This window comes from Macrobrachium rosenbergii, chromosome 42 (assembly GCF_040412425.1).
Source record: "Macrobrachium rosenbergii isolate ZJJX-2024 chromosome 42, ASM4041242v1, whole genome shotgun sequence".
NCBI classification, from domain to species: Eukaryota; Metazoa; Arthropoda; class Malacostraca; order Decapoda; family Palaemonidae; genus Macrobrachium; species Macrobrachium rosenbergii.
The window spans coordinates 45,589,229-45,613,821 of record NC_089782.1 but is presented as its reverse complement, the minus strand read 5'-3'; the positions used below and the strand labels follow the sequence as shown (position 1 = coordinate 45,613,821).

The 24,593-nt window shown below is 38.3% G+C and overlaps 1 protein-coding gene across 10 annotated transcripts in view; it reads right to left on the bottom strand.

Annotated features, from left to right (window-relative positions):
- Nucleotides 1–24,593, bottom strand: part of LOC136828384 (paired box protein Pax-6-like) — a 223,705-nt gene that overhangs the window by 98,226 nt on the left and 100,886 nt on the right. For 8 of the 10 annotated variants that reach the window (XM_067086378.1, XM_067086380.1, XM_067086379.1 and 5 more), the window contains 2 exons: nucleotides 16,259–16,424; nucleotides 15,141–15,321 (listed from right to left, as the gene is read on the bottom strand). In XM_067086378.1, coding sequence (XP_066942479.1) covers nucleotides 15,141–15,321; nucleotides 16,259–16,424 — 347 coding nt within the window. Of the gene's footprint in view, nucleotides 1–15,140; nucleotides 15,322–16,034; nucleotides 16,201–16,258; nucleotides 16,425–24,593 lie in introns of all 10 variants that reach the window. The other 2 variants (XM_067086381.1, XM_067086387.1) reach the window with 1 other exon arrangement.

Here is a 24,593-nt window from a genome sequence, read left to right as displayed (position 1 = left end):
CTCCCTTCCTTCCCATAATACTCGATTAAGTATCAACAACAAAAAATGTCTAATCATAAATCAATAATTCTCAACAACTTTAGCGGCGGCGGAAACACGTGGTGTGTTTGCGTGCGCGCCTCCTCCAGGGCTGTTCTTCCTTTGAGCCTGTCAAGTGGAGAGAGAGAGAGGGAAACCGAACACGTGGTCAGTCTCGTAGTCTGTGGCAGGAAAGATGAAAAACATGAAGATAAGTTGATGTCAAGTGGTAAAGAAAAAGAGGGAGAGAGAGAATGAGAATACGATCAAGTGCCTGTCTTAATAATAATAATAATAATAATAATAATAATAATAATAATAATACAGAAAACAGATGGCAAGTATCTGCGCCAGATGGAGAGAGAACCGTGTTATGGATTTTGTTAATTGTTCATTTTCAACTGCAGTTGATTTTTTAAATGACGGAAACTTTTAATTTTCATCCTAAATAATTTGATAACTTAATTTATCTCGATGCTGGCTTAATAAGACATGACAGTCAGGATCGAAGGACACTCGAACCCTACTTTTTTTTCATTGTTTCTTTTGAATAGAATTCCGTGTTGGTCGGGTAAATGTCGGGAATGTAGAACTCCACGACAGGTTTAGAAAAGTATCAGAGTTAATTTTGATACATTTGAGTGAATTTTTCATTTGCCTTTTTACTCCGAATTCGTCATTTACTTTGTAGCTTGTTAGTCATACTGTTGCACCGTAAATAATTCACTCGAATGCCATCCATAGATTTTCATGGCTTAATTTAAGGCCTACACTAACTATCTAAGAGCAGATAATTGCCACAGACAGCCCCTCTCATACAGGAGGGCAACTAGGAACAAGGCTGAAGTGGGAGACACTGGGTTGAAAACTGAACGAGAGGAAAAAAAGAAAGGCTTTTAACACTAATTACATTATGCTCATAACAGTCCCCATCGAAATACTACTACTAAACGGGGCCGGCATCTCGATGTCCATTTATTAAGCTTTTGTTGTTCGACGAGACACGATCGTCATCGAACACCCTTTTACAACCCTTGATCTCCCATTCCTACGGACTCCCCGCCCCCCTCCAGCTCCGTTCCCCTCCCAAGAAAAACACTTGCGCGTTACAAATCGCTACTTAATGGCCAGGGCGTGTCAGAAGATGGTTATATGGGGTGTTCTCTGCTGCTGGATGATAATTATTCATAATCAGCAGGGTCGGCCCCCTAAACAACTCAACGAGGCTGCTAAAGCAGTTGTAATGCGGTGATGAAGCACTTGACAGGGTTGTTGTTGATGGTGGCCCCTGGGCACGAGGGGAATCGGGGAGGGAGGGAGATGAGAGATTATGCACTCAGAGAGAGAGAGAGAGAGAGAGAGAGAGAGAGAGAGAGAGAGAGAGAGAGAGAGAGAGAGAGAGAGAGAGATCCGGGTTAGGGAGATGTCAAGTGTGTTTGGATGGTTCTAATAGGCTCATTGCATTCTTCATTTAGTAGCCCAAGGGAAAGAGAAGAGGTCAAAAGGAGGGGTCAAAATATTTTGTTGCTTGTTTTGGGACGACGATCTCTCGTGCTCTGAGAGGCACTGGTAATTATAGCTGCTGCAGTAAATCTTGACTGGGGCGTTCTGCACCTTGCATATACTTGATAATATTCTACAATGCATTACTGATATGTACACAGTGGTGTAAAATTAGAAAGTAATTTGGTATACTTCACCGTCATAAATTTGGGTAGGGAGGGCGAGCTCATTCAGTTTCTGCAGTTTCCATTTTCTTTATTATTATTATTAAAATAGTTTATCCATTTTCTTTAGTTTTGCTAATGAGGGATGCCACGGTTCGAATCACATTTATGATTATTAAAGCTAATGGGGTTTCGTGTGATGCCTTTTGAATTAAATTTTGAAAAATCTCGGTCGCGATAGGCAGGAAGCATTGCATGAATACCATGACCACTGATGCTCGATGGAACTATTCATCTCATGCTTTGAATGTTCCGAATATATTGAAGAATCTTGAACGATAGTTATTATATTAATAATCATATAAAGATAATGTTTATATGGCATAAAGTCACCAGTGCCTTACTGAAAATCCCAGTGGTAAAGTTTATGCATTCCATGAATGTCAAGTTTCTTTCGGCTTGGTTCATGAGAATGTTTTTCCCTTGTGAATAATAATAATAATAATAATAATAATAATAATAATAATAATAATAATAATAATAATAATAATAGGAGTGTTTTGGTTTTATCCATACTGGATTTAGATGAAAAATCCATGGAGGCCCAAAATGGTCTTCATGGAGATAATTTTGATGAACTCAAGGCTTTCGAGCCTTATCGTGACCCATTACTACATGCAACAGACGTATAAGAGTGTTGCAAGTTTTACTCACGCCCTGTGTTAAAAGGCAGAGGCGCCGTAACTCTTAACGACCAACCCCCCTCTTTTATCCGGGCTTTGGGACCTGCGTGAGTGTGTCAGAACTCGAATCGTTTCTGCAGCTTTTTTCGATGTCGTCAAATTGCAAAATCAACAGATACGCAAACGGAAAATACTTGTGATTTCATCGGGGCAGCAGATCTAAAATCCTCTTAGCTCATACCTCCTAGACAACCCCCTCCCATCCTCCCCCCTCCCCACCTCATCCCTTACTCCCTTTCCTCTTCGTGGAGCCATTCATTTTTTTTCTTCACTAATAAGCAAAATTTTTCAGCATAAATTTGTTACTTGTATTACTTAAATGTATATCGCCACAGACGAAGTCTCCTGTTAAAGGTGAAGTGTCATTCTCTCTCTCTCTCTCTCTCTCTCTCTCTCTCTCTCTCTCTCTCTCTCTCTCTCTCTCTCGTTGGTGTGAATTTGTTGGTTACTATATTCAGTTTTAAGTATGATATGCCTCCACAATTATAAGAATTTTTACAGTCTATAAGTAAATCTCACTGCGTAATTGTTTTAATAGGATTCGTCAGTATTCTGTAAATTATTTTAGCTCTTCAGAATTTCTGTGTTGTTTCGTTGCATTGAGAGATTTAGGGGGCGGAGGTGGTGGTAGGTGGCTTGGGGGTATGGGGCAGGGGACGGTGGAGGCTGGGAACAGGTATAAGGCCGAGATTTGCTTGTATGCTTATGATGCCGCTAAGCCTTTAGAAGCTAAAGTTGAAGAGGGGAAAGACGTGAGACTGGTACCTTACTATATAGTGTACTCTCTGTTCTTTGTCTTCCATATGCCTCCTGCCTGACGTAGAGGAACAGAGCGTATGGTTTAAATGTTTAAAGTCTCTCTGTCGTAGTCGTAGTAGTAGTAGTAGTAGTAGCAGTAGCATTGGTTATGGTAGTAGTGCTCCGGGTTTATTTCTCAACTGTTTTGAATTAAGCGTCTTGGTAACTGATTCATTAACAGCATCCTACCTCAGAAGAGTTAACTGTTCCATTCACTGTGCAGGAGGATTGCAGTCATACTGATATCGCCCTTAATTTTAGTCGGTAATAATGTATCCTGAAATTATTTTTAGCGTCCTTACAACAACATTTCTTTCGTCAGCCATGAAATTCGTCCACTTTGTGTGCACACTCACAAACACGTACGGGTATTCATTGGCAAATAAAGGTTCATCATACTCTGACTACGATTGAAACTCGTCCCTTGAAAGGGACATTACAAGACAGCAGTCGACCTTAAGCACTGCCCCATTCACGTCAAGTGCTGAGTTTGTAACTTTCCTTTCAAGCTATTTGTTGGACTTCACGTCAGCTGGGGACTTCTTGTAACTTTCTTCTGAAATTTCTTGTTTTAAAATTTCTGAATGGCCAAGCTGGAGCTTCTAGAAATACTTGTTTGTAATGCCCATGGTCCCCGCTCACTATAAACTAGGGAATGAAAGAATGACTATATGTTGCGTAATATTTTCGAAATTGACCACCATACAATATTGTGACTACCATACATATTGTATTACTCTGTAATCACCGTTTACACATGTGTATGAATAAGTACATTTCTAGGACAAATGCATGATTATTTTTGCGGATAAATATTGACACATTGATGATAGTCGGAATGGATAAGGCAAGTCTTCAGCACACGTAGTAACATAGACAGGCTGTTACTGACCCTTGCTTTCAAGATATTTATCCGTTCCAGATAGTCTAGAGAGCGAGTGATATTTCAGCCAGGTAATCTATAAATTTTAGTCTCAATATATATATATATATATATATATATATATATATATATATATATATATATATATATATATATATGTATATATATTTGATTTATATATATCATTTACGTCATTTTCCTGATGACGGTGGGGTTGGCTCCACAGAAAAAAGATACCATGGTCACTGTCACCCTTTATGCTTTAACTGCTCAGGCTCAGTCGTGGATGAAGCTGGTTTGCAGAAAATTTCCGCATTAGCCGCTCATACACCTACACTGAAGACTCATCGACAGCACGTCTAAACCCAGTCACCTCTCTTACAAGCGCACTCATACTTCTGCGATACAAAATCACTCCCTTTCCAATACCTCTTCCACGCCATTTATTGTGCGTGTGTGATTCAGAGGTGTTATGTGTATTTTATATATGAAATATATATGTATATATATAAATGTATATATATGTGTATGTATGTATGTATGCATATATGTATATACAGTATATATATGTATATATATATATATATATATATATATATATATATATATATATATATATATATATATATATATATGCAGATAGGTAGATAGATTGTATTTTTACGCATAATTATGAACATATCTGACCATTTTGTTATAACCCCATTTATATCTTCAGAGTCAATCTCTAGATTGTATTTTCTCTCTCTCTCATTATTGTTATCTCTCTCTCTCTCTCTCTCTCTCTCTCTCTGTGTTGTCGTCGACCGCCACGCCATCTGTCGCGAGTCTCACGGTGGAAATGAGACTCGGCAGCGGTATTGTTGTGGGCCGTTGTATCCGATTAGAGCTGTTTCTCTTGTTTGGAACATTGTGTACAACGCATGGGCGGCGGTGGCGGTGGTGGTGCTGGCGTGTACGATGACGATGGGTTTGGGAAAAAGGAGAAAAAAATGAAGAAAATGAACAGGAAAAAAGGGGTAAGAAGCAGAGGAAGATGAACAAAAACATTGAATGAAAATAACCGTGAGGAAAATAAATGGAGAATGAAAAAAGAAAAAAATATATAAGAATGAATAGAGGGAATGTTAAGCAAAAACGGAAAAAAAAGTAGAAGCTGAGAAAGAATAGAAAGAAGAAAAAGAGATAATAAGATTAAGAAAAAGGAGAGACGGAAAAGAAAGAAGAATACATGACGTCCACACACTTGCCCTTGCTCCCACCCCACCTTCCGAAACCTGCTTGTTGACTGTGAGACAGGAAAATATCTTGTGTTCTGTGGACAGCGGAATTTATAATGAACCAAGATAACATTGTATGTTACATTGTATGTTACTATTGTTTGAGTATAACCTAGATATGTCCATATCCACCTACATACTAATATATATATATATATATATATATAATATATATATATACATATATATATATATATATATATGTCTTTTAACCTTCGAGTTATTTAGCGCTCTGCCTCGGATCAGTCTCCCACCTTCAAAAAATCTTCAAAAACCTTACTCCATCGACCAGGGGTGACTGCATTCACTTCAAACAATATCGTTTCATTTGCATCTTTTATTCTGCGGCCCGTTTGTTCATTGATCTTTCTCCTCCTATTTACTTCTCGGAAAACAACGAAGTATCCTCGCTTAAGTTCTTTCACACTTTCTTCCTTTTCCGTACTTGCTTGTGGAAGCGGCTGTTGAGGGCGCAAGTAAGGCAATGATGAGGCTGAAGAAGTCTGGTGGGATTGCAAGCGAGGTACTGGGTTACAGTGGTGATAGCGAGATTGAGTGGTTGACCAGGGTTTGTAAGGTATACTTAAATGAAGGAAAAATTCAGCTGAATGGATGAAAGTAGGTACTGTACGAATCATTAGAGCTTAATGTTACTTAGTATACCAGGGAAATTGTGCAGTAAGGAATCTGATTGAGAAAGCGAGACAGGCGAAGAACGTAATGGTAGTGAAAGGACACTGCTTATTTAGAGAAGGAAGAGCGGGTATATGTCAAGTGTTTGTTACGAAATGGGCAGTGAGAGGCTAGAAAGTGAGCTTTTACAGGTTCTTCTTGAATAATGGATCTAAATGAAGCAAACGATAGAATCGAAAGAGCTGTAAGGTTGGGGGTTTCAGCTCTGTGGTCTGGTTAAACCAAGGTATACTTAACTTTTAACTTTTTTCAAGGATGTATTGTTTAGAAGACAAGTTGTTGAAAGCATCTGAATGTTTTTGTGACAGAAGTAATATTTTTTAAATGGAGTGATGCGAGAAAGTAGTAGAAAGGAAATTACACAAGTACAAATTGTTGGGATAAGGAAATGAGTCATGCATGAAACGCGGAATGGTGGATGTTTGCATAAGGCACAATACAGATTGGGGATAATGAGAACCTGCGGAAACTAGTGGAAGAGTTTGATGTAGATTGCAGGAGGAGGAAGCTGAGAATAAATGTGCTGACGAAAACCATCAAGGAGCCACTGTAATGGATTTTTCTTGCACTTGGTTCATATCTAATATGACTTTCAGAGTACACACACTTCTGGGGAGTTGGGAACCTTCGAACTTTGCCATTTTCGGTTAGGTTTTCCGTTATTGATAGAAGAATGCGTCGTTATTTTAGTCCCCTGGGTCTTGTCAGGTGTCTCGGTTGACTTTTTAGCCGGGTGGTGGCTGTACAGCCAATATACTCCAACTATGGGCTTTGTCGTGGCCTTCATATTCTTGGAATTGAGCGCCCTTGCTTGAGGTACTTTTCCTTCTGTTTATTGAAATAATCAATTGTTTATTGATTATTATCTGCTATATATTAATTTTCGTTCGTAATCTTCATTTAATATCGTTTTGCTGTCATACTTTTTTTTATGTTTTGACCTATTTCTACATGACAGTTCTGTTTTCTGGAGGCTTGCTATTCAAGTAGGTGGTCGTTCCGTATAGTCCACTAGTACACTAATAATAAACAATCAAATCAAGACAGCGTTTCTTTGATTATTTATTATTAGTGTACTAGTGGACTATAATCAATAAATATAATAATAATAATAAACAATCACAGAAACGCTGTCTTGATTTGATTATTTATTATTAGTGTACTAGTGGACTATAATAAATAAATAATAATAATAAATAATCAAAGAAACACTGTCTTGATTTGATTATTTATTATTAGTGTACTAGTGGACTATAATAAAAAATAATAAATAATCAAATCAAGACAGCGTTTCTTTGTAAAATTTTATAAGCTAAACTGTTTCGGGGTATTAAACTAATCTTTTGATTGTTCAAATAAAATCCGCCCCTTATTTCAATACATATAAAAATAAAGGCAAAGTCAGGCTTAGTGTGCAATTTCACAATGTATTGTTATTACCACTCTACTAAATAATAACATTCGTGTGTAAAGTAATCCAGAGCCATTGACTATATTTTCCTAACCTTTTTTCTCAAAGGCAGTTTAATGATTTAAAACAGAAAGATTGAAAGATAAAAGAAAATGCTGGTAACATGATTTTCAAAATAGCAAATAAAAGCTTTATATGCCAGTTGAGCAGTTGATGTACTCATTCCAAAATCATTCTGTTTAATATTATATATATATATATATATATATATATATATATATATATATATATATATATATATATATATATATATATATATATATATATATATATATATATATATATATATATATATATATATTCCGTTGAATGTGTGTTGTACAGTTTCTGTTACCCATTAGGAGCAGAAGACTCCTTTTTATTTCGACTAACAATGAATGCCAGTCTCTCCAATATTTGTAGCATTATGAGCACACGCGATATGAAGTCAATTCTCGGATTTCCGGATCCATATGAGAGAGAGAGAGAGAGAGAGAGAGAGAGAGAGAGAGAGAGAGAGAGAGATGTTTTAGGAGCTGCAGCGAACTTACTTAAACGTGAGCGCCCGTCCCCTCTCTTACGATGAACTATTGCTGCGTTTATCGAATAAATCCTTTCTGTTTTAATATATTTCGAAATCAATGTCCCCTATTCGTTTTCAAGACGAAATTACCGTTGCTTGAATTCAGAGTATTCTTTAATAAGCAAGAGGGTTAACGAAGCGCTTGGTTAATCATGAAACCGAAGCCAGGGGCAGAGGAAAGTGTTCGGATGCTTTGACACAAGAGACCACCAAAGCAGCAGAGTCGGAGGGTCTAAGTTCCATTAGCCAGACCTGCTCTAAGCCTCCTACCTACCTTCAATTTGTAGTATAAAACTATTTTGTTTCTGGGCGGAAATGGGAGTGTATTTTATATTCGCTCTCATTCGAGGGGGAAAATCAGCACAATACAGCATTAATGTTATTGAAAATTCCTCAACTGTACTTTTTTTATTCACTAATTCCCCTAATTATTTAAGTACCGCTGAAGGGAAGGCTGTCTCTTGATGTTGAAGTTCAGACGCAAGCCTCTTTCGGGGAAAATGGTGTTTGGAAATTCATTTTATTACAGGGAAAGAAAATGAATTGTATTGGACCGGATCTCACAGGTTAATATGTTGTAAGAAGACTAGACATCGTAATATGAAGTCTAACGCATCACAGTGTATTATAGGGAAAAACTGAATGTCGCATTTACAGGATCTCATAGCTTTGTGTGTTATAGGAAAATGCTAAAAAACTGCATTGTATCGGGTCTCACGGCGTCATATGCTGAAGACAGAGGGTAAACATTGCTTTGTATAGGAGCGATTGATAAAAAGAAATATTTATATTATAATTATTGGGAAAGCATCAGAATTGTTGAAGATGCCATGCACCTGCTGCCTATGTTACAAGACACTCTTGTCGTTATTGCAACACAATTATGTAATCCCACATTTTGTCGGATATGTCTTCGTACCCTAATAATAATAATAATAATAATAATAATAATAATAATAATAATAATAATAATAATAATATAATAATAATAATAATAATAATAATAATAATAATAATAATAATAATAATAATAATAATAATAATAATAAACCCATATTGTGGGTCAGAAATGAAGTGCATTTTGAAGCATAACTGTATTGATATATACGCTACGATTCCATCTAAGATATCAATCTAATTTTGACCGAGATAATTTCTTCCTAAGACTTTAAACATCGCCGTTTCAGAAATTAAGATCAGATCTGAAGTGACTAGGGAAGGGGTGGGGAGTTGGGGGCCCGGGTTTGGAGGGGGGCAAGGGATGGGATTTGGGGAATCTTGATGGCTGAGTCACAGGGTAGACTAGCTCTGGAGTGTGGGGGGGAGGGAAGGGCGTTCCTGCGAGGAGAACCCCTCTCGGGCAGGTTCACACATGGTTGGTTTACTGACGTAGTCGTAGTGACACGCCCTCATACCCTACTCCGCCTCTCTCTCTCTCTCTCTCTCTCTCTCTCTCTCTCTCTCTCTCTCTCTCTCTCTCTCTCTCTCTCATAGATCATATTATACGTACTTGCTTGTTAATTTCAGTTTCATTTTTATATATTTTTTTTTCTTTTCTGAATGACTCACAAGTTTTTAGCTTAGCTGCAGTTCTGAATCTTATCTGATCAATTTTTTGTTTATGTAGGTTTGACTCGTAACTGGAATGAGATTTTATCTCGATTGTTCTGCTTTATATAATTCGCGCATTATTGTTATCTACCCCCTGCTCATTTCCTATGCCGATTTTATTTATTTATTTATTTTTTTGTCGTTCAGACTACCACCCGTACATACTGATAGATAATAACTGTGTCACCGAAAGGAATGTCGAACAAGAAATAAGATAAGTGTCGAACGAAATGTATCAGTTCTGTTTGTGAATGACTTTTTATTAATGAAATATTCTTAATGCAACTATTTCCGTGCAGCGTGTTGTCACATTAGCTTCTTCACTATTTTTCCTGAGGTTTCGTGAAGGTTGTGAGGAAAGTTGTCTCGATCTTTATGAAATAACATTTTCCTTGAGGTTTCATGAAATAATAGTCGCGTTACAATTGTAATAAGGATTAATAAGGTTCTCAGATACAGAACGAGGCTTGTTTACAGAACGAAACTTATAAGGATGCGTGAATTTTGTTCATCCTTTTCGTGGTTTACGTTATATTTCACTCCGTAATAGTAGCTAATATGTTTTTCCTTGTTGACAGTTTTCTTTCTATCATTATTATTATTATTATTATTATTATTATTATTATTATTATTATTATTATTATTATTAATTATTATTATTATTATTGCTGTTTTTGTCGTTGTTGTTGTACTGTGATGCTTATGGCATTCTTATAATAAAAATAAAAATTATAATAATAATATTATTATTATTATTATTATTATTATTATTATTATTATTATTATTATTATTATTATTATTATAAAATATCTTTGGTAGCAAAATGCAAGTAGCCTTTCTAGAAATGCCGACAAAAACTGAGACGACCAGTGCGCAGGGAGGGACATGTTATGCCAGGCAGAATGTCGCTGACTCACAATTCCTTATAAAAACATCTTTTTCGTGCCATGTATGTACTAGGCGGTTTACCCGGTGGTTGGAGGCTAATATCGCGTCTCTTGCAAATGCTTATGATTTGGAAAGGGAGGAATTTCTCTCTCTCTCTCTCTCTCTCTCTCTCTCTCTCTCTCTCTCTCTCTCTCTGACAAATTTGTGGTTTTTACTTGTCCAGCTATCTTAACACCGTTGTATTACGTAAGTCTATCTATCTATTTATCTATACACACACACACACACACACACACACACACACACATATATATATATATATATATATATATATATATAAATATAAAGCACGACCTCATTCAGATACTCCGAATGCGGGTTCGAATACTTCTTCGGACTAGATTTTCTTCATATTTTTTCATTTGGATCCCAGACTTGGTAATGACACGCGTATCCAAAAAGTGCTAAGAATTCGAGAGATTAAGACGATATTATGGTCATCTAGTGATCACTAGATTATACATATTATATATGCATATATATACATACATATACATATACATATACACAAACGATTTTGCGAGATAATAAAATCGTTGTTCCGTGTCCCCTCCATTTCCTCCCCAAATATACCTTTTGGACGAGGTGTTCAGTATTATGGTGCAGACATTATCACTCATTATATCGGTGGCACGATACCGCCGCCCTCACCAATCTTGCTCATTAGGCGACGACTAGGGTTTGGTGGTGTGGTGGGATGGTGGAGGAGGGGAAGGGGGGGGTTTAGTTAGTGGAAATGGGGAGGGGGAAGAGCAGGTAGGGGTTTGGATGGTCATTGGAAGGTTCGGGAAGACGGATGGGGCTCGGAGCCTGGTGGAAGGATTCTGTGGAGAGCTTGGGAAAAGTGAGAGAGAAAGAGAGAATAAGTTTCAGTATTTACAATCGCCGAGAGACGGACATATACAGTATCTATCTATCTATCTATCTGTATGTATAATGTATATATATATATATATATATATATATATATATATATATATATATATATATATATATATATATATATATATATATATATGTATATATATATGTATATATATATATATATATATATATATATATATATATATATATAGTATGTATGTATTTACGTATATATGTATGTATGTCTCAAATACCGCATGTTTATTGACGGTCATTTATATGCTATGGTATGAGACTTCAAATGGAAGACTTCACTGAAAAGCAAGAGGAGCACAGGAGAAGGGAGAGAAATCTTTACTAGTTACACAACGCTGATATATATATATATATATATATATATATATATATATATATATATATATATATATATATAATATATTATATCTATGTGTGTGTTTGTATCTATCTATCTGTTTATCTATATATATATATATATATATATATATATATATATATATATATATATACTATATATATATATATATATATATATATATATATATATATATATATATATATATATATATATATATATATATATAATTGTGTGTGTAGAACAGTAAAGGTATAACTTATATGAGTGTCTTGTGTGAGGTTGGCTGCATCATTTTCACGCCCTTGGGATGACATAATAATTATCATTTTAAAACTTACTGAAACTTCCCCTTGTGAAATTGCAGTGCCATTTGTTCAGTATCAGTGCTTTATAATATTACAGCTGTGGAAATGTTTTCAGGCGATCAGAGATCGAGAACATCTATGTAGAGCTGGTAGAACTTGCTAAGAACTACACTCTCTCTCTCTCTCTCTCTCTCTCTCGTTGTCTGATTCTGTTAACTGTTGTCTCATTCTGGTAATTCAGTGACTTGATGTTCTCATTTTACAAAGTTTCTTACAATTGTGAATGGGAGACGTAATATTCGTACTTTTTTCTTTTATAGCGGATGGAAACGAAATTTATGTAGTAGTTTTTTTACCATTGATGTGATATCATTGTATGTTAAAAATCACACTGTGAAATTCGCTTTGTTTTACATTTTCGTTGTTTATTAATTATATTCAAAAGAAGATGTACGCCACTGACCGAGGGTATCGGCACCATTACAGTTAACAGTACAACATGCCTCTAAGACCCTGCGGGACGTGTGTCTTAGGTTACCGTCCCCCAGCAATTGATTAAGGTTACAATAGGCCAGTAATAGCAGACACAGAGTCTACCATTACGTAATGATAGAGTATATTATATGATTCTTGCTGTTTTTAGCGTTATTCAGGACACGCGGCTGCACGTGCCTCCCTATATGTTGGGGGTACGGTGGAGGAGGAGGAGGAGGAGGAGGGGGCGGCGTGTCCAGAAATAACTTAGGGTATCTGAGTGGTTTCGAATCTTTTCTACTGTCGGCCGATGGACAGCCACCCTTCTTCCTTTCTCTCTTTCTAAGAACTTGTAAAATGTGAATGCTTTAGTTCTTATAGTTATCACAAGAGTGAACAAGACAACGAGGCTTTCCCATCTTTCCAGTTCGATGTCTATTAAAAAGAAGCCCATTTTTCTTAGAAGGAAAATTATCGCGTACTCAAGAGAAACCGATCTTATTTTAATGCATACACTTTCTTTTGTATCTTTGAGACGGATGCAGGATGGTTTTGAAACTTACTAATTTTTTAATGTTGATTTTGAATTTTATTTTCAGTCGTAGTAAGTAATGTGAAGATGTCCAGTAATTGACTTTTGTTTTGATTGTTTAGTGACTCTTTCAACTTCTCTCTTTTTTTTTTTAAGCGGATTTGCTTTCCATCGGTATCTCAAGGAAAAACCACCTGCTGGGTCCTTAGCACACGTGCCTCTCCCACCGTGGTGTAATTCGACCCCAGTAATCGCCCGTGAGACCCGGAGTAGCTTTCCAGGTCTCGCCCTTTTCATGATGTCGTAACACTATTCCCGAGCACTTCTTGGTTATTAAAAAAAAAAATATGGAAGCGTAGGCGTCCACTCTCGTCATTAATAGCGAAAACACCGAGAAGTTATAAAATTACAGTCCTGGAGGGCAGCACGTGCTGCGTATGGGGTCGACCTCTGGGTTCTGACGTAACCTGACCTGTGTGCGCGCGCTGTAATCTGACCCGCCTCCGGATTAACAATTGGCAATCGCTTCTTCATTTAATGCGTTAATAGAATCCCGGGGCGGTCTTTAGTAGCCGCATCCTGACCGTCTATTGGTATCCAGTGATGGACTTTCCATCCCTCGCCCCGTTTCATTCGGTGCCGCTAAAAAAGAATTTGATACTCTTGAATTGAGGAATATGTGTTACAGTTCTCCCCGGGGATCCATGGCGGTAAAGAGAGAGAGAGAGAGAGAGAGAGAGAGAGAGAGAGAGAGAGAGAGAGAGAGAGAGAGAGGAGAGAGAGAGAGCCCGTGTAAAGGGAGGGGGGAACAGAGGGGGATTCCTGTAGACTTTCGGTCTTTTCACATAACAGTTGCTTTGAGTTTCCAGGTAATTTTATCTGGTAAAAACAGTAATATTTATCGCTGACAACTTCCTAGTCATTTTTTTATCAGCTGTAGCAATAATGCTTATATTTTGCGTCGGTGGTGATGGATAACAAGATTCATAGCCGCGGAAAATTCCCCCGGTACAAAACCGCATGGTACCGTATTTTGTGTATCCGTTGAATATGCGTTCTGTATTTGCATATGGACTAAGCTAAAATAAGTCTCATTTCTCACATTATTATTATTACAGTAATTTGGCTTTGCTTTCCCGTAACTGGTAGACGTCGTTTACACTTAACATGCTTTGCCATTTGTTAAATCTTACCGAGTTAATATGACAAAAATGAGAATTGTATTAATTTAAATGTTTATCGTATGTTATTTTGTAACGACTTTATGTCTCAGCAACTCTTCCTAAGATATGCACCGAAAAGTTTCGATGGAATTTCAAACATTTTAATAGGTCATTTTGAGTAAGGTTATCAATTATTGATGGAACTTCTGGAAGAGAAAAAATTCCAGAACGATAGATGATATTGTAGGCTCGAGAATGGGCATTCAGAAGGAGAAAATCCATTGTAACTGCGTTCTTTTGTTTTATCTCTGTTATTAGAAAAATATGCCTATGACCAGTCTGCTAGATACCTTCGAAAAACCCGCTCTGATATTCTTTTCACATGTTATCTAAAACTGCCTAGGTAATTTAATGAATGCAGTGTTTTAGAGCTGAAATATTAAATTGTGAATTTCCTTGGTGATGCTTCATATGTACATGTGTATTATGTATATGAAGGAAGGTGAAGAAATTTTGTCACGACCTTGACTGACACATTGGGTAATGATACTGAAACTTTTTCAAGTGTATATACTATCGTTGCTGGAATGCATTACAAAAAAAAAATATATATAACAATAAGAAATATAAGGTTTTCATGTCGAAGTCACTTAGTAGGACGGAGACTATAAAATTTAGTTCTGGTTGGCAAAGAAAGCGTATCGAAGGGAAATCAGGGTTATGTTGTAATTAGAAATATGGCTCTACTCACACTTGGAATGTTGTCGTTGGTGCAGACGCCTTCCGATAGTAATCTGTCACGAATTTCCCAAGCGAAAATCGACGGACACTCCCTCTTGTAGTCGGCGATCTTCGTCACCACGTGTGGAGTGGCTACTCGGGGCTTGGAGCCACCGATGGCTCGAGGTTTGATGGAACCTGTCTCGTAGTACCTGATGGAGCGGCAGAAAAAGAAAATAAGTCAGTGACGTTCACGCCTCTCGGAGATTCTCTCCCTAGCAACAACACAGATATAGATAAGTTCACATATGTCCAAATTGTTTTCTATGTTCTGATCAAAGCATGCAGAACAATTATATGCCAGTGTTCATTTCTGCATATAGCATTCTTACATCATAAGAATAACAGGTTGGAACTATAGACAGTGTGCTTGGTCAAACCTCTGCTTTTATTTTATCACTCTTACGTAGATGCAAAGATTAGAAAAAAAAATATCAATGAATGTCGGCGCAGATTTCTTGCAACGTGAGTTTACCCCTCACGAGAAGGTAGAACCAAGCGCAATCTCAAAATCACCACGCCTGAGATCTTCTTCCTCCTCGTCCTCTTCCACCTTCTCCTCCTCCTCCTCCTCCTCCTCCTCCTTCTCCTCCTCCTTCTCCTCCTCCTCTTCCTCCTCCATCCCCTCCTTCAAGCACCGTTTCCTTTCGGGTCCTCAAATCCCACATCCCTACCCAAAAGGGACCCGAATCCACATATGGAAATATTCTTGAGGAGCGGGAGGGGAAGAAGGGGTAGGAGGGGGAAGCGGGGGGAGAGGGAGGGGGTCAAGACGATGATGTTGCAGCACATCTCGAGCGAAGAGGAAGGCAACAACGAAGGAGGACCGGTGATTGGCAATACCGAGGGGGAGTTGGTCTCGTACCTTGCGAGGATCTTGGAGACGCAGCCATTGGACACCTGCAGGATGCGTGAGATGTCGCAAGGCCTGGCTCCCGAGTGGGCCAGTTCCACGATCTTCTGACGCGTGGAGTCCGGGAGGGGGCGGCCGTTGACATAGACGCCCCCAAGTTGGTTAATACCGCTGTGGCCTGCAAGGGACACCAAAGAGCTCGGGGTTAGGACACAGCAGTCCCCATGGACACTCACCTAGCTAGGATCTTGGACACACAGCCATTGGACACTTGAAGGATTCGAGAGATGTCGCACGATCTCACCCCTGAGTGGGCCATCTCGACGATCTTGTGACGGATGTGGTCCGGCAGCGGCCGCCCATTGACGTACACGCCGCCCATCTGGTTCACGCCCGTACCTCCTGAAAGGATATTAGGTCAGACACCACGCCCACCACCATACACGCTCCTTACCACCCACTCATCACCACCAAATCGACAGCCCTGTCGCTCGTCTCCTACACCCGGGAAAGAAAGAGAGGTTAAACTTGGGCGGCTTCCATCCTGGAGAAGGCTTGTGAGGAGGAGGAGGAGGAGGAGGAGGAGGTCACTCCATGCATAGTGCCTCCGCCACCGTCGCCATCTGCGGGAGAAGAATGAAACAAAAACAAACCTTCAGCAACTCCGAGATCGCGAGACCCAAAACACACCGCACTGATGGTCATGCTAGACTTACAAGGTTAAGACTTCAGATGATGATTATGAATTAGATTTGCAGCTATTAGAGAACCTATCCCTCTGTTAGTTATAGTCTTGGTGTGTTTTAGTCCTGATATCATCGTTAGTAATAGCATACAGGGCCTGATGGAAGGAATGCAGTATATTACTGTAGCAGAAAGGAAAAATGCTTCAACTGGCTGTGATCCACAACATTCAAATCTACAGACTACTCAAGAAAAAAGATTAATAACACCACTGAAAGAGTCAGGTTAGTACCCAAAATGCAGTTACTTCTACGGGCTATATGCAGTACTACCGCCATCTGTTAGTAAGGAAAGAAGATTCATCAGTTACACAGTTGATGCGGCTGTTATGCGTCTGTATATCCAGTTGCTACATCACATCTTTCGTCTACCCAAATTCGATGTGCAGTAAATACAGACGGGGTTGCAGGCTATGGGGAGGAAGCGTTACACTACTGAGTGATGTGTGTGTGACCGGGAAACGAAATAGTATTTAAACAAAAATGTATGGAAGTTGGAATTTATGTGAGGAAACTTTGGCAGTACGTCAAATGAAAAAAGTTTGGGCAACTGAGAGAGAGAGAGAGAGAGAGAGAGAGAGAGAGAGAGAGAGAGAGAGAGAGACAGACAGAGAGAGAAGAGAGAAATTTTTGTCTATTGTTAGGAGACAAGGGACAAGTTCATGAATGTGTTGCAATAATTCTTAGTGTATGTTAATGTGATTTAGAGATTCTTCGTAGATATTACTTATGAGAAGGAAGGGTCATGGAAATAAATATATGACATGAATGATTTCGATTTACTGAAACCGACTGATAGTTGGGACTTCTCTATAGTTTCTGGCTTTTTGCTAATAAATATCGCTTACACCATTGATTTTAGTTTTTTCATGATTACCATTATTATTATTATAATTTATTATTATTGTAGTTATTGTTGTTGTTGTTTTGAAATTAAGAGTAGTAGTACAGCAGTAAAGAATGTTTAATAGTGAAGTTTTCTGTTCTCTTAATAATTCCCATTTCCATGGGACACAGGTCACGGAAGGATCTTCCAGGGAAGGATTCATTTTACTTCGGAAATATTAAGGTTAACGTTTCGCCAAGTTGTCTGAAGTTACTACATTATCATCACCGGTACTGAGACTTTGACATTACGCTGATAATACTTGTCTTCATTTATATAATTATGTTTTTGATAATTTAACACTGGTTATTTCTAAATGGTGTTCGTATTGTTGTGACTGTTACTGTTGTACAGAATAGCGCATGCGCACCGCTGCTGCCTATATGAGAAAGGGGTCGTGAAACCAATATCGATATTTAACCCGCTTTGATCGAGGATTCGAGGATATGAAAGGTGCTCTTGCTGGAAATAAAATAGCCAGTTCCTCCGACGACACCTCTCACTTCTCCCATCAGCCCATAAGGAGCGAATCCCAGTCGTTCCTTGCCAAGCTCTGGAAATAACTGCGCTTCCTTCATCTGTAAGAGAGAGAAAGAGAGAGAGAGAGAGAGAGAGAGATAGATAAAATTTCCGTCAACCTCTCTAGAAGTCCATATCCTGAAACATTTCCTCTCTAATTCTCCACCCAACCCACCTCTCTCTCTCTCTCTCTCTCTCTCTCTCTCTCTCTCCATCCTTTGATTCCAGGGGGCCGTGACAAAGCCTTCCTCTCTTCTGGAAAACGGGTGACAGGGAGGTGCGTGGGCGGAGGATGAGGGTGGGCGGGTGGGTGGGTGGTCTGGAACGCATTCGACCGAGAGAATTACATTTAAACGCATTTCAGTCAAATAAGGATCCACAAAGGCGCCTTGATACTGATGGGGCAGCCATGCTCCATTGAGTTCCAATATTTCTCTCTCTCTCTCTCTCTCTCTCTCTCTCTCTCTCTCTCTCTCTCTCTCTCTGCCTCGAGACAGACATCCAACGTCTCCATTTTCTTTTTTTTATCTCTTAATAGAGGATTATGAGTAATTTTGAGTCTTTCTGTCTGTCTAATTATATGTTGAATTAATTGTATTAATGCGTAAGTATATATATATATATATATATATATATATATATATATATATATATATACTATATATATATTTATATATATATATATATATATGTGTGTGTAATTTGTTAAAATACAGGCTCATAAACATTGAAACTGTGGGCTACTAATATCGAAAACAGGAACGATGTGTTATATTCCAATTGGCCCCGTTTAGTTAACCAGCACTGAGTGAGTCGACGAAGATGACACTTCCAAGGAAAGCCGAATTAGAAGTTAGATAATACGAATTTGTTCCCGAGGCGCCGGAAACGAGCATAGGCATTTTTTACGATGCGCTTGAAACGAGCTTGTAAGTTTTCACCAGAGGCACTGGAAATGAGCGTGAGTTTCCTCCCAGGCACCGGGCATGAGGATATGAGTTTTCCCCAGACACCGGAAACGAAAACACGTTTTCCCTTAAGGCATCGAAAATAAATTTTCAAGTTTTCCCCTCGGTGTGCATCGACAACGAACGTGAAGAGTTTTCGCCCGAGTGCTGGAGACGAGCATTCGAGTTTTCTTCGAGTCCACGTTTTCCTCCGAGTTACGGAAAACGAACAAGCACAAGTTCTATTTCGAGAGATAGGAAATAAATATCGGTATATATAGGTAGCAATCGAATCATCGTCCGACTTGATTAATGAACCGCGCCCGGGATCTTTCGTTCAGGCCTCCTCCTCCTCCTCCTCCTCCTCCTCCTCCTCCTCCTCCTCCTCCTCCTCCTCCTCCTCCTCCTCCTCCTCCTCCTCCTCCTCCTCCTCCCTTCACCCGACACCCCACATCCCTCCATACATAAGAGTCTTATGGTCTTTCTTCTCCACTCGATTCGCTTGTGTTGTTCCTTCCCATAATGGTAACTCCTTTCCAGACCCACTGTCGCCTTCGCTATTGTCTTATAAGCCCCCTCTCTCTCTCTCTCTTTCACACACACACACACACACATACGATTATGTTTAATATGAATATGCGTTTGTTTGATTTATCTCTCTCTCTCTCTCTCTCTCTCTCTCTCTCTCTCTCTCTCTCTCTCTCTCTCTCTCTCACACACACACACACACACACACAGCATAAAGTCCTTCCTTTTTTTAGTGACGTAAGTATTCTTTGAGAACTATATTGGACATAGGAATGGGGAAGTAATAAGAGACTTTAGCATCGGTGATAGTAAATCGAAGTCAAGATGTTCTTTGATTCAGGAATGGCAGGAACATGGGAATTTTGGAAAAATTCTTTATTACATGGAGTAGGAGTAAAGGGTCTGAATGAAAGCTGAAAAGACAATGAATGCTATCGGAAATTAAGAGAAAACTCAAAATTCTCAGAAAACTTTCTTAAAAAGTACTTCAGTAGAATTGCTAATCTTGATGGAAGAATGACTCGATGTGATGATTCCGTTAATTCTGTATTCTTTCTTGTTCCCAAAGTCTTATGATGTATGTATGAGGAAGGGGTTGGGGAGGGCTCTTGTCACCTAAAACTTGGCGCTGTTTTTACCTTGTTGAAACTGATTTTCGGTAGCTGTGAGCTTTTCTCGTTCCCCCTCAAACCAGCAATGTACAAGGAATATTTTCATGACTTCTATACCCTTAAGCTGTAAAATGGGTGCGATTTTTTTTTGGGGAGGGGGCAAACCACAGTTCCCGGAGCAATATTGACATAAACATGCTGCAAAGGTAACTTACTACTGTCAAAACAACCCGTAATTCTTTTTGCTTCTTTCATAAAGATGATGTGTTGTGATGCCTTCAGACAACTAATTCATTCTCATGCTAAAAATATTTTACATCTTACATGGCAATTTTTTTTATTTTCGTTATCGGTGTGTGTGTCTGTGTCTGTGTGTGTACTTTTATAACCCTTAAACTGAATCAAGTATGATGTGTCTTTAAAAGTGTAGCACATCCGCATAATTAAATAATATTATTGTATTGTTGAAGCTAAGAAAGTAATTTAAATCTACTTCACTGAAAGGTCTCTTTATAATTTTTCACAGCCACTGTGTTCATGTATGTATGTATGCATGGGTATCAGTTTTGCTGCACTGTTCCTTAGTACTTTACCTGCCAGCATCTCCTGCTGTTGTGGAGACGAAGAGTCTTCGGGTAGGTTCATATTGAATATCATTGAGGATGTCTTGCGTGGGTTGCTTCACTATTTTATGAGTAAAATGGGGTCATTGGATTTCACTTTTACACGAGATTTACTTGTTCAGTTTTCACCTGAAGGAAACCTTATCTTTGAACACAAGTAGATATATACATATACATATGTAGATTATGAATGAATTTTATCACATCACCGTGATTCATATACAAGCATTAAGCTACAAATGTCTAATATCCAATTCGCTCTACTTCGGGAAATAATATATTTTCATATATGTTACCCGAAGGGGAATTTTTTTAGTTGATAATAAGTTCGTTGTCTCGTGGGCTCGAACCACGGAAGACAAGAACTCAGGATTACAGAGACGCGCCTTAAACCACACGATTCCCCTTCGGGTAACATATGAAAATATATTATTTCCGAGGTAGAGCGAATTGGATATTAAAGGACGTTTGTAGCTATTGTGACTATTAGAATTATATATATATATATATATATATATATATATATATATATATATATATATATATATATATATATACCCGAAAAGTATCAAATTAAGAAGCTGAATGCTTGTTGTTAATAATGGTTTGTTGACACGTTCTGGAGTCAGCTGTGTGGCGTTCTCGATAATGGTCGTTTTGACCGAAACATCAGACGAAAATGGCACTGTTTTAGAGTGGCCCCCTGAGGAAGCGCTTTGAAAGAAAGTTACTATGATTGACTTGAACACCTGGCAACCTTATTACCCGAGGCATCTCTGTCAAGCGGTACGGATGGTGAAGTAGTTTCGAGGACTGCCCAGAAACTTCGCGCGTGGAGAGGGGTAAACCAATTAAGCACTCGGGTGGCCCCTTTCGTACCCATATCGGTTAACATTTTAATATCTTTTAATAAACAGGGATTTACGAAGGGACATTAAGAAACCTTTAGTTGCATTTAATAAATAGAGCTCGGCGAGAAGTCAGTGAGTTGCTTATCTAATCTCGTAGGGAACAAACCTTTCGAATGGGCTAAAGAGTGGCAAGCCATCAGCCGTGACCACAAGGAAAAAAAAGGTCATTTTCAAATGCACCACAGGCACAGACAAGGACAGCTAGAACTGTCTCTGATATGAAGAGAGAGAGAGAGAGAGAGAGAGAGAGAGAGAGAGAGAGAGAGAGAGAATATTATGTAAGTACATATAAATTCATGCATACATGCTAAGAAACTGCACATACACACTTTATATACATATACATATGTATACTTATAATCATCTAACGGTACTAAAATCATTTATTTCTGAAAATGGTGAGAAGTTGCCCCAAAGGAAAACAGGACATTCACTAACCCAGTTACCAATAGCTCATAGTTAAGAATTAATACCTTGAGCGGCCAATTCCACACAGTGCCATTTCACAAAGCTTACAGTAACGACCTGTGTATGTTTTCATCCCCCCCCCTCTCTCTCTCTCTCGTTACGTGTGGTCAAATACTCGCATGTGCATCATGCACAAATGAATTGGGGCATCATCTTCCATACCAAAGAGTAGTATCGAGAATTATAAATGTCAGAGGAATCAACTACTGTAACTTGCATCAGAAGGCTGCCCTATCCTCGTGACGTAACTTATTTTTATGGATATTTCCTGCTTTTTTTATATAAGCGACAGTTTTTTTGCTGTCTGCGGCAACTGGCTTTTCTCGATTGCTTCATTTCGTTGTCAGACCGTGGTTCGTGGTCATGTGACCAATGTCCGCAATCTTTTGGCCGTGATATATGTATTCGGATCTTTCCTAGATAGTGACCCCTCACGGGTTTTAACCCGGTATGTATCCACCTTTGCGGTGTGTTTAGTACAAACCCGTTGGGGATGACCGTAAAAACATAAACAAAAGACTGTAAATATCATAAAGACAATGGCCCCCGAGAAATATTAGTCTTAGATAACGGCTCCCGAAAACCCTCCGGGATGACTATCTAAGAAAGATCCACATATTTTTTACTGTAATTCATTTGAGCTGTCGAGTTTATGGGTACGCACAAAGCACTTCCCGAGTATGTCTTACGTATGTAGGATCTTCGTTATTCGATGAATTAGTTCAGGTACTAATCGTGTACTTGTTACTATTCACATGCGATAAAATGGAAATAGTCCTTCCTGTCCTTTTTGTTCACTTGTGTGAGCTTGCTCTACAAATTCTTCATCTTTTTGCTTGTTCCATGAAATTTAATGATAAATTCTTGAAAACTAAGGTAATAATCCCTCGAAAAAAGTACTTTGCGGGTGTTGTGCAATTTTCTTTCTTACTGCATGAGTCGTTATAAACACTAGGGATACTCTTCTTCAAAGTTTTGCTCCTAACATCTGATTTGTTCATTACTGAAACGCGTTTATGCACGGTCTCGCTCAGAAGTCGAGCTTAATTCCCTTAACTTAGCAGGTGAGGATGCTGGCGATCACACCACATATATATAATTGTGTTGAATTTACGATTAACTATTTCTTACTTCTGTGACCGCAAAGATATCTTCACCCATGGTCAGGCTGTCTAATTATAAGTTAATTGAGATCGCCGACAAAATTTCATTCCGGCGTTGTCTTGAGTAGTTTTAAGGTTCCCCGGGGTATTAAGACGTTCATTAAAGTTTCAGAAAACAATATTATCGTTAGTACTGCCCACGAACTGACAGGGAGATCTGCTGATGGGAGTTCATGTGAAGACTCTTCTCTTGAAAAGTAGGATCTGTAAAGTTCTGCGCGCTCTTTCAAGCTTTAGGAATTCATTCATTATGATAAAATACTAATGGAAAAGCCCAGATGATTTTCAAAATATCTGCAACTTTGTAGAATACGTCGAAGTCTTTGGGAAAAAAAGGATAACAGAACACGTGCATTTGTAAACGATTTTATCATTTTTAATCAGCTTCCTTCCTTTAAATTTTCAAAACACAAGTTGGCAGCGAAAACGCAAAGAAGCTACGGCACCCTTTAGTGGCTTAGTGACGTAACAGAGGTTACCATGTATGCACCACCAATGCTCGTCGACCTAAATATTTAGTCTTAAGAACACGTCGACGAGGTTGTCAGAATAATATTTAAAAGAAAACGAGTGTGTATATGTAAATCTTCAACGGTTACTTGTTCAAAAATGGGCAGTTTGTTGTGCTGTTGTAGAAAAATAGTCGAATATTTCGTTGTAGTTTTTTTTTTTTTTTTGTAACTAGGGAAGGTTCTTTCTGTTATTTCTTTTCTTGTGTTTATCAGGCCAGAATTATTATCCTTCATTACTTTAACCTAATTTATCAGTCTTTCCACACACAAAAAATCTTCGTTTTCATTATGGAATTCAAAGGCGGCTTGTAAATTACAGTACGGAACATCTGAACTTCAGTTCTTAATTCTTTAAGATTTTTATAATCTATTTAATTTGAGTGTTACTCCATCCAGTCGATTGCTATTTAACACCTTAATCTACGTGGATCCACCGGCGAAAATGTTATCTTGAATTTATACGCCATTAAAACGTTCAAAATAGAATCATTACATGGTGAAAATTGAGTTTGCTTTTGAATGTGTATATGGACTCGTATACGTTTATAAATGACCGTAAATTTAGTGATCACCATGCGCGAGTACACATAGATACATACATACATACACACACACACACACACACACACACACATATATATATATATATATATATATATA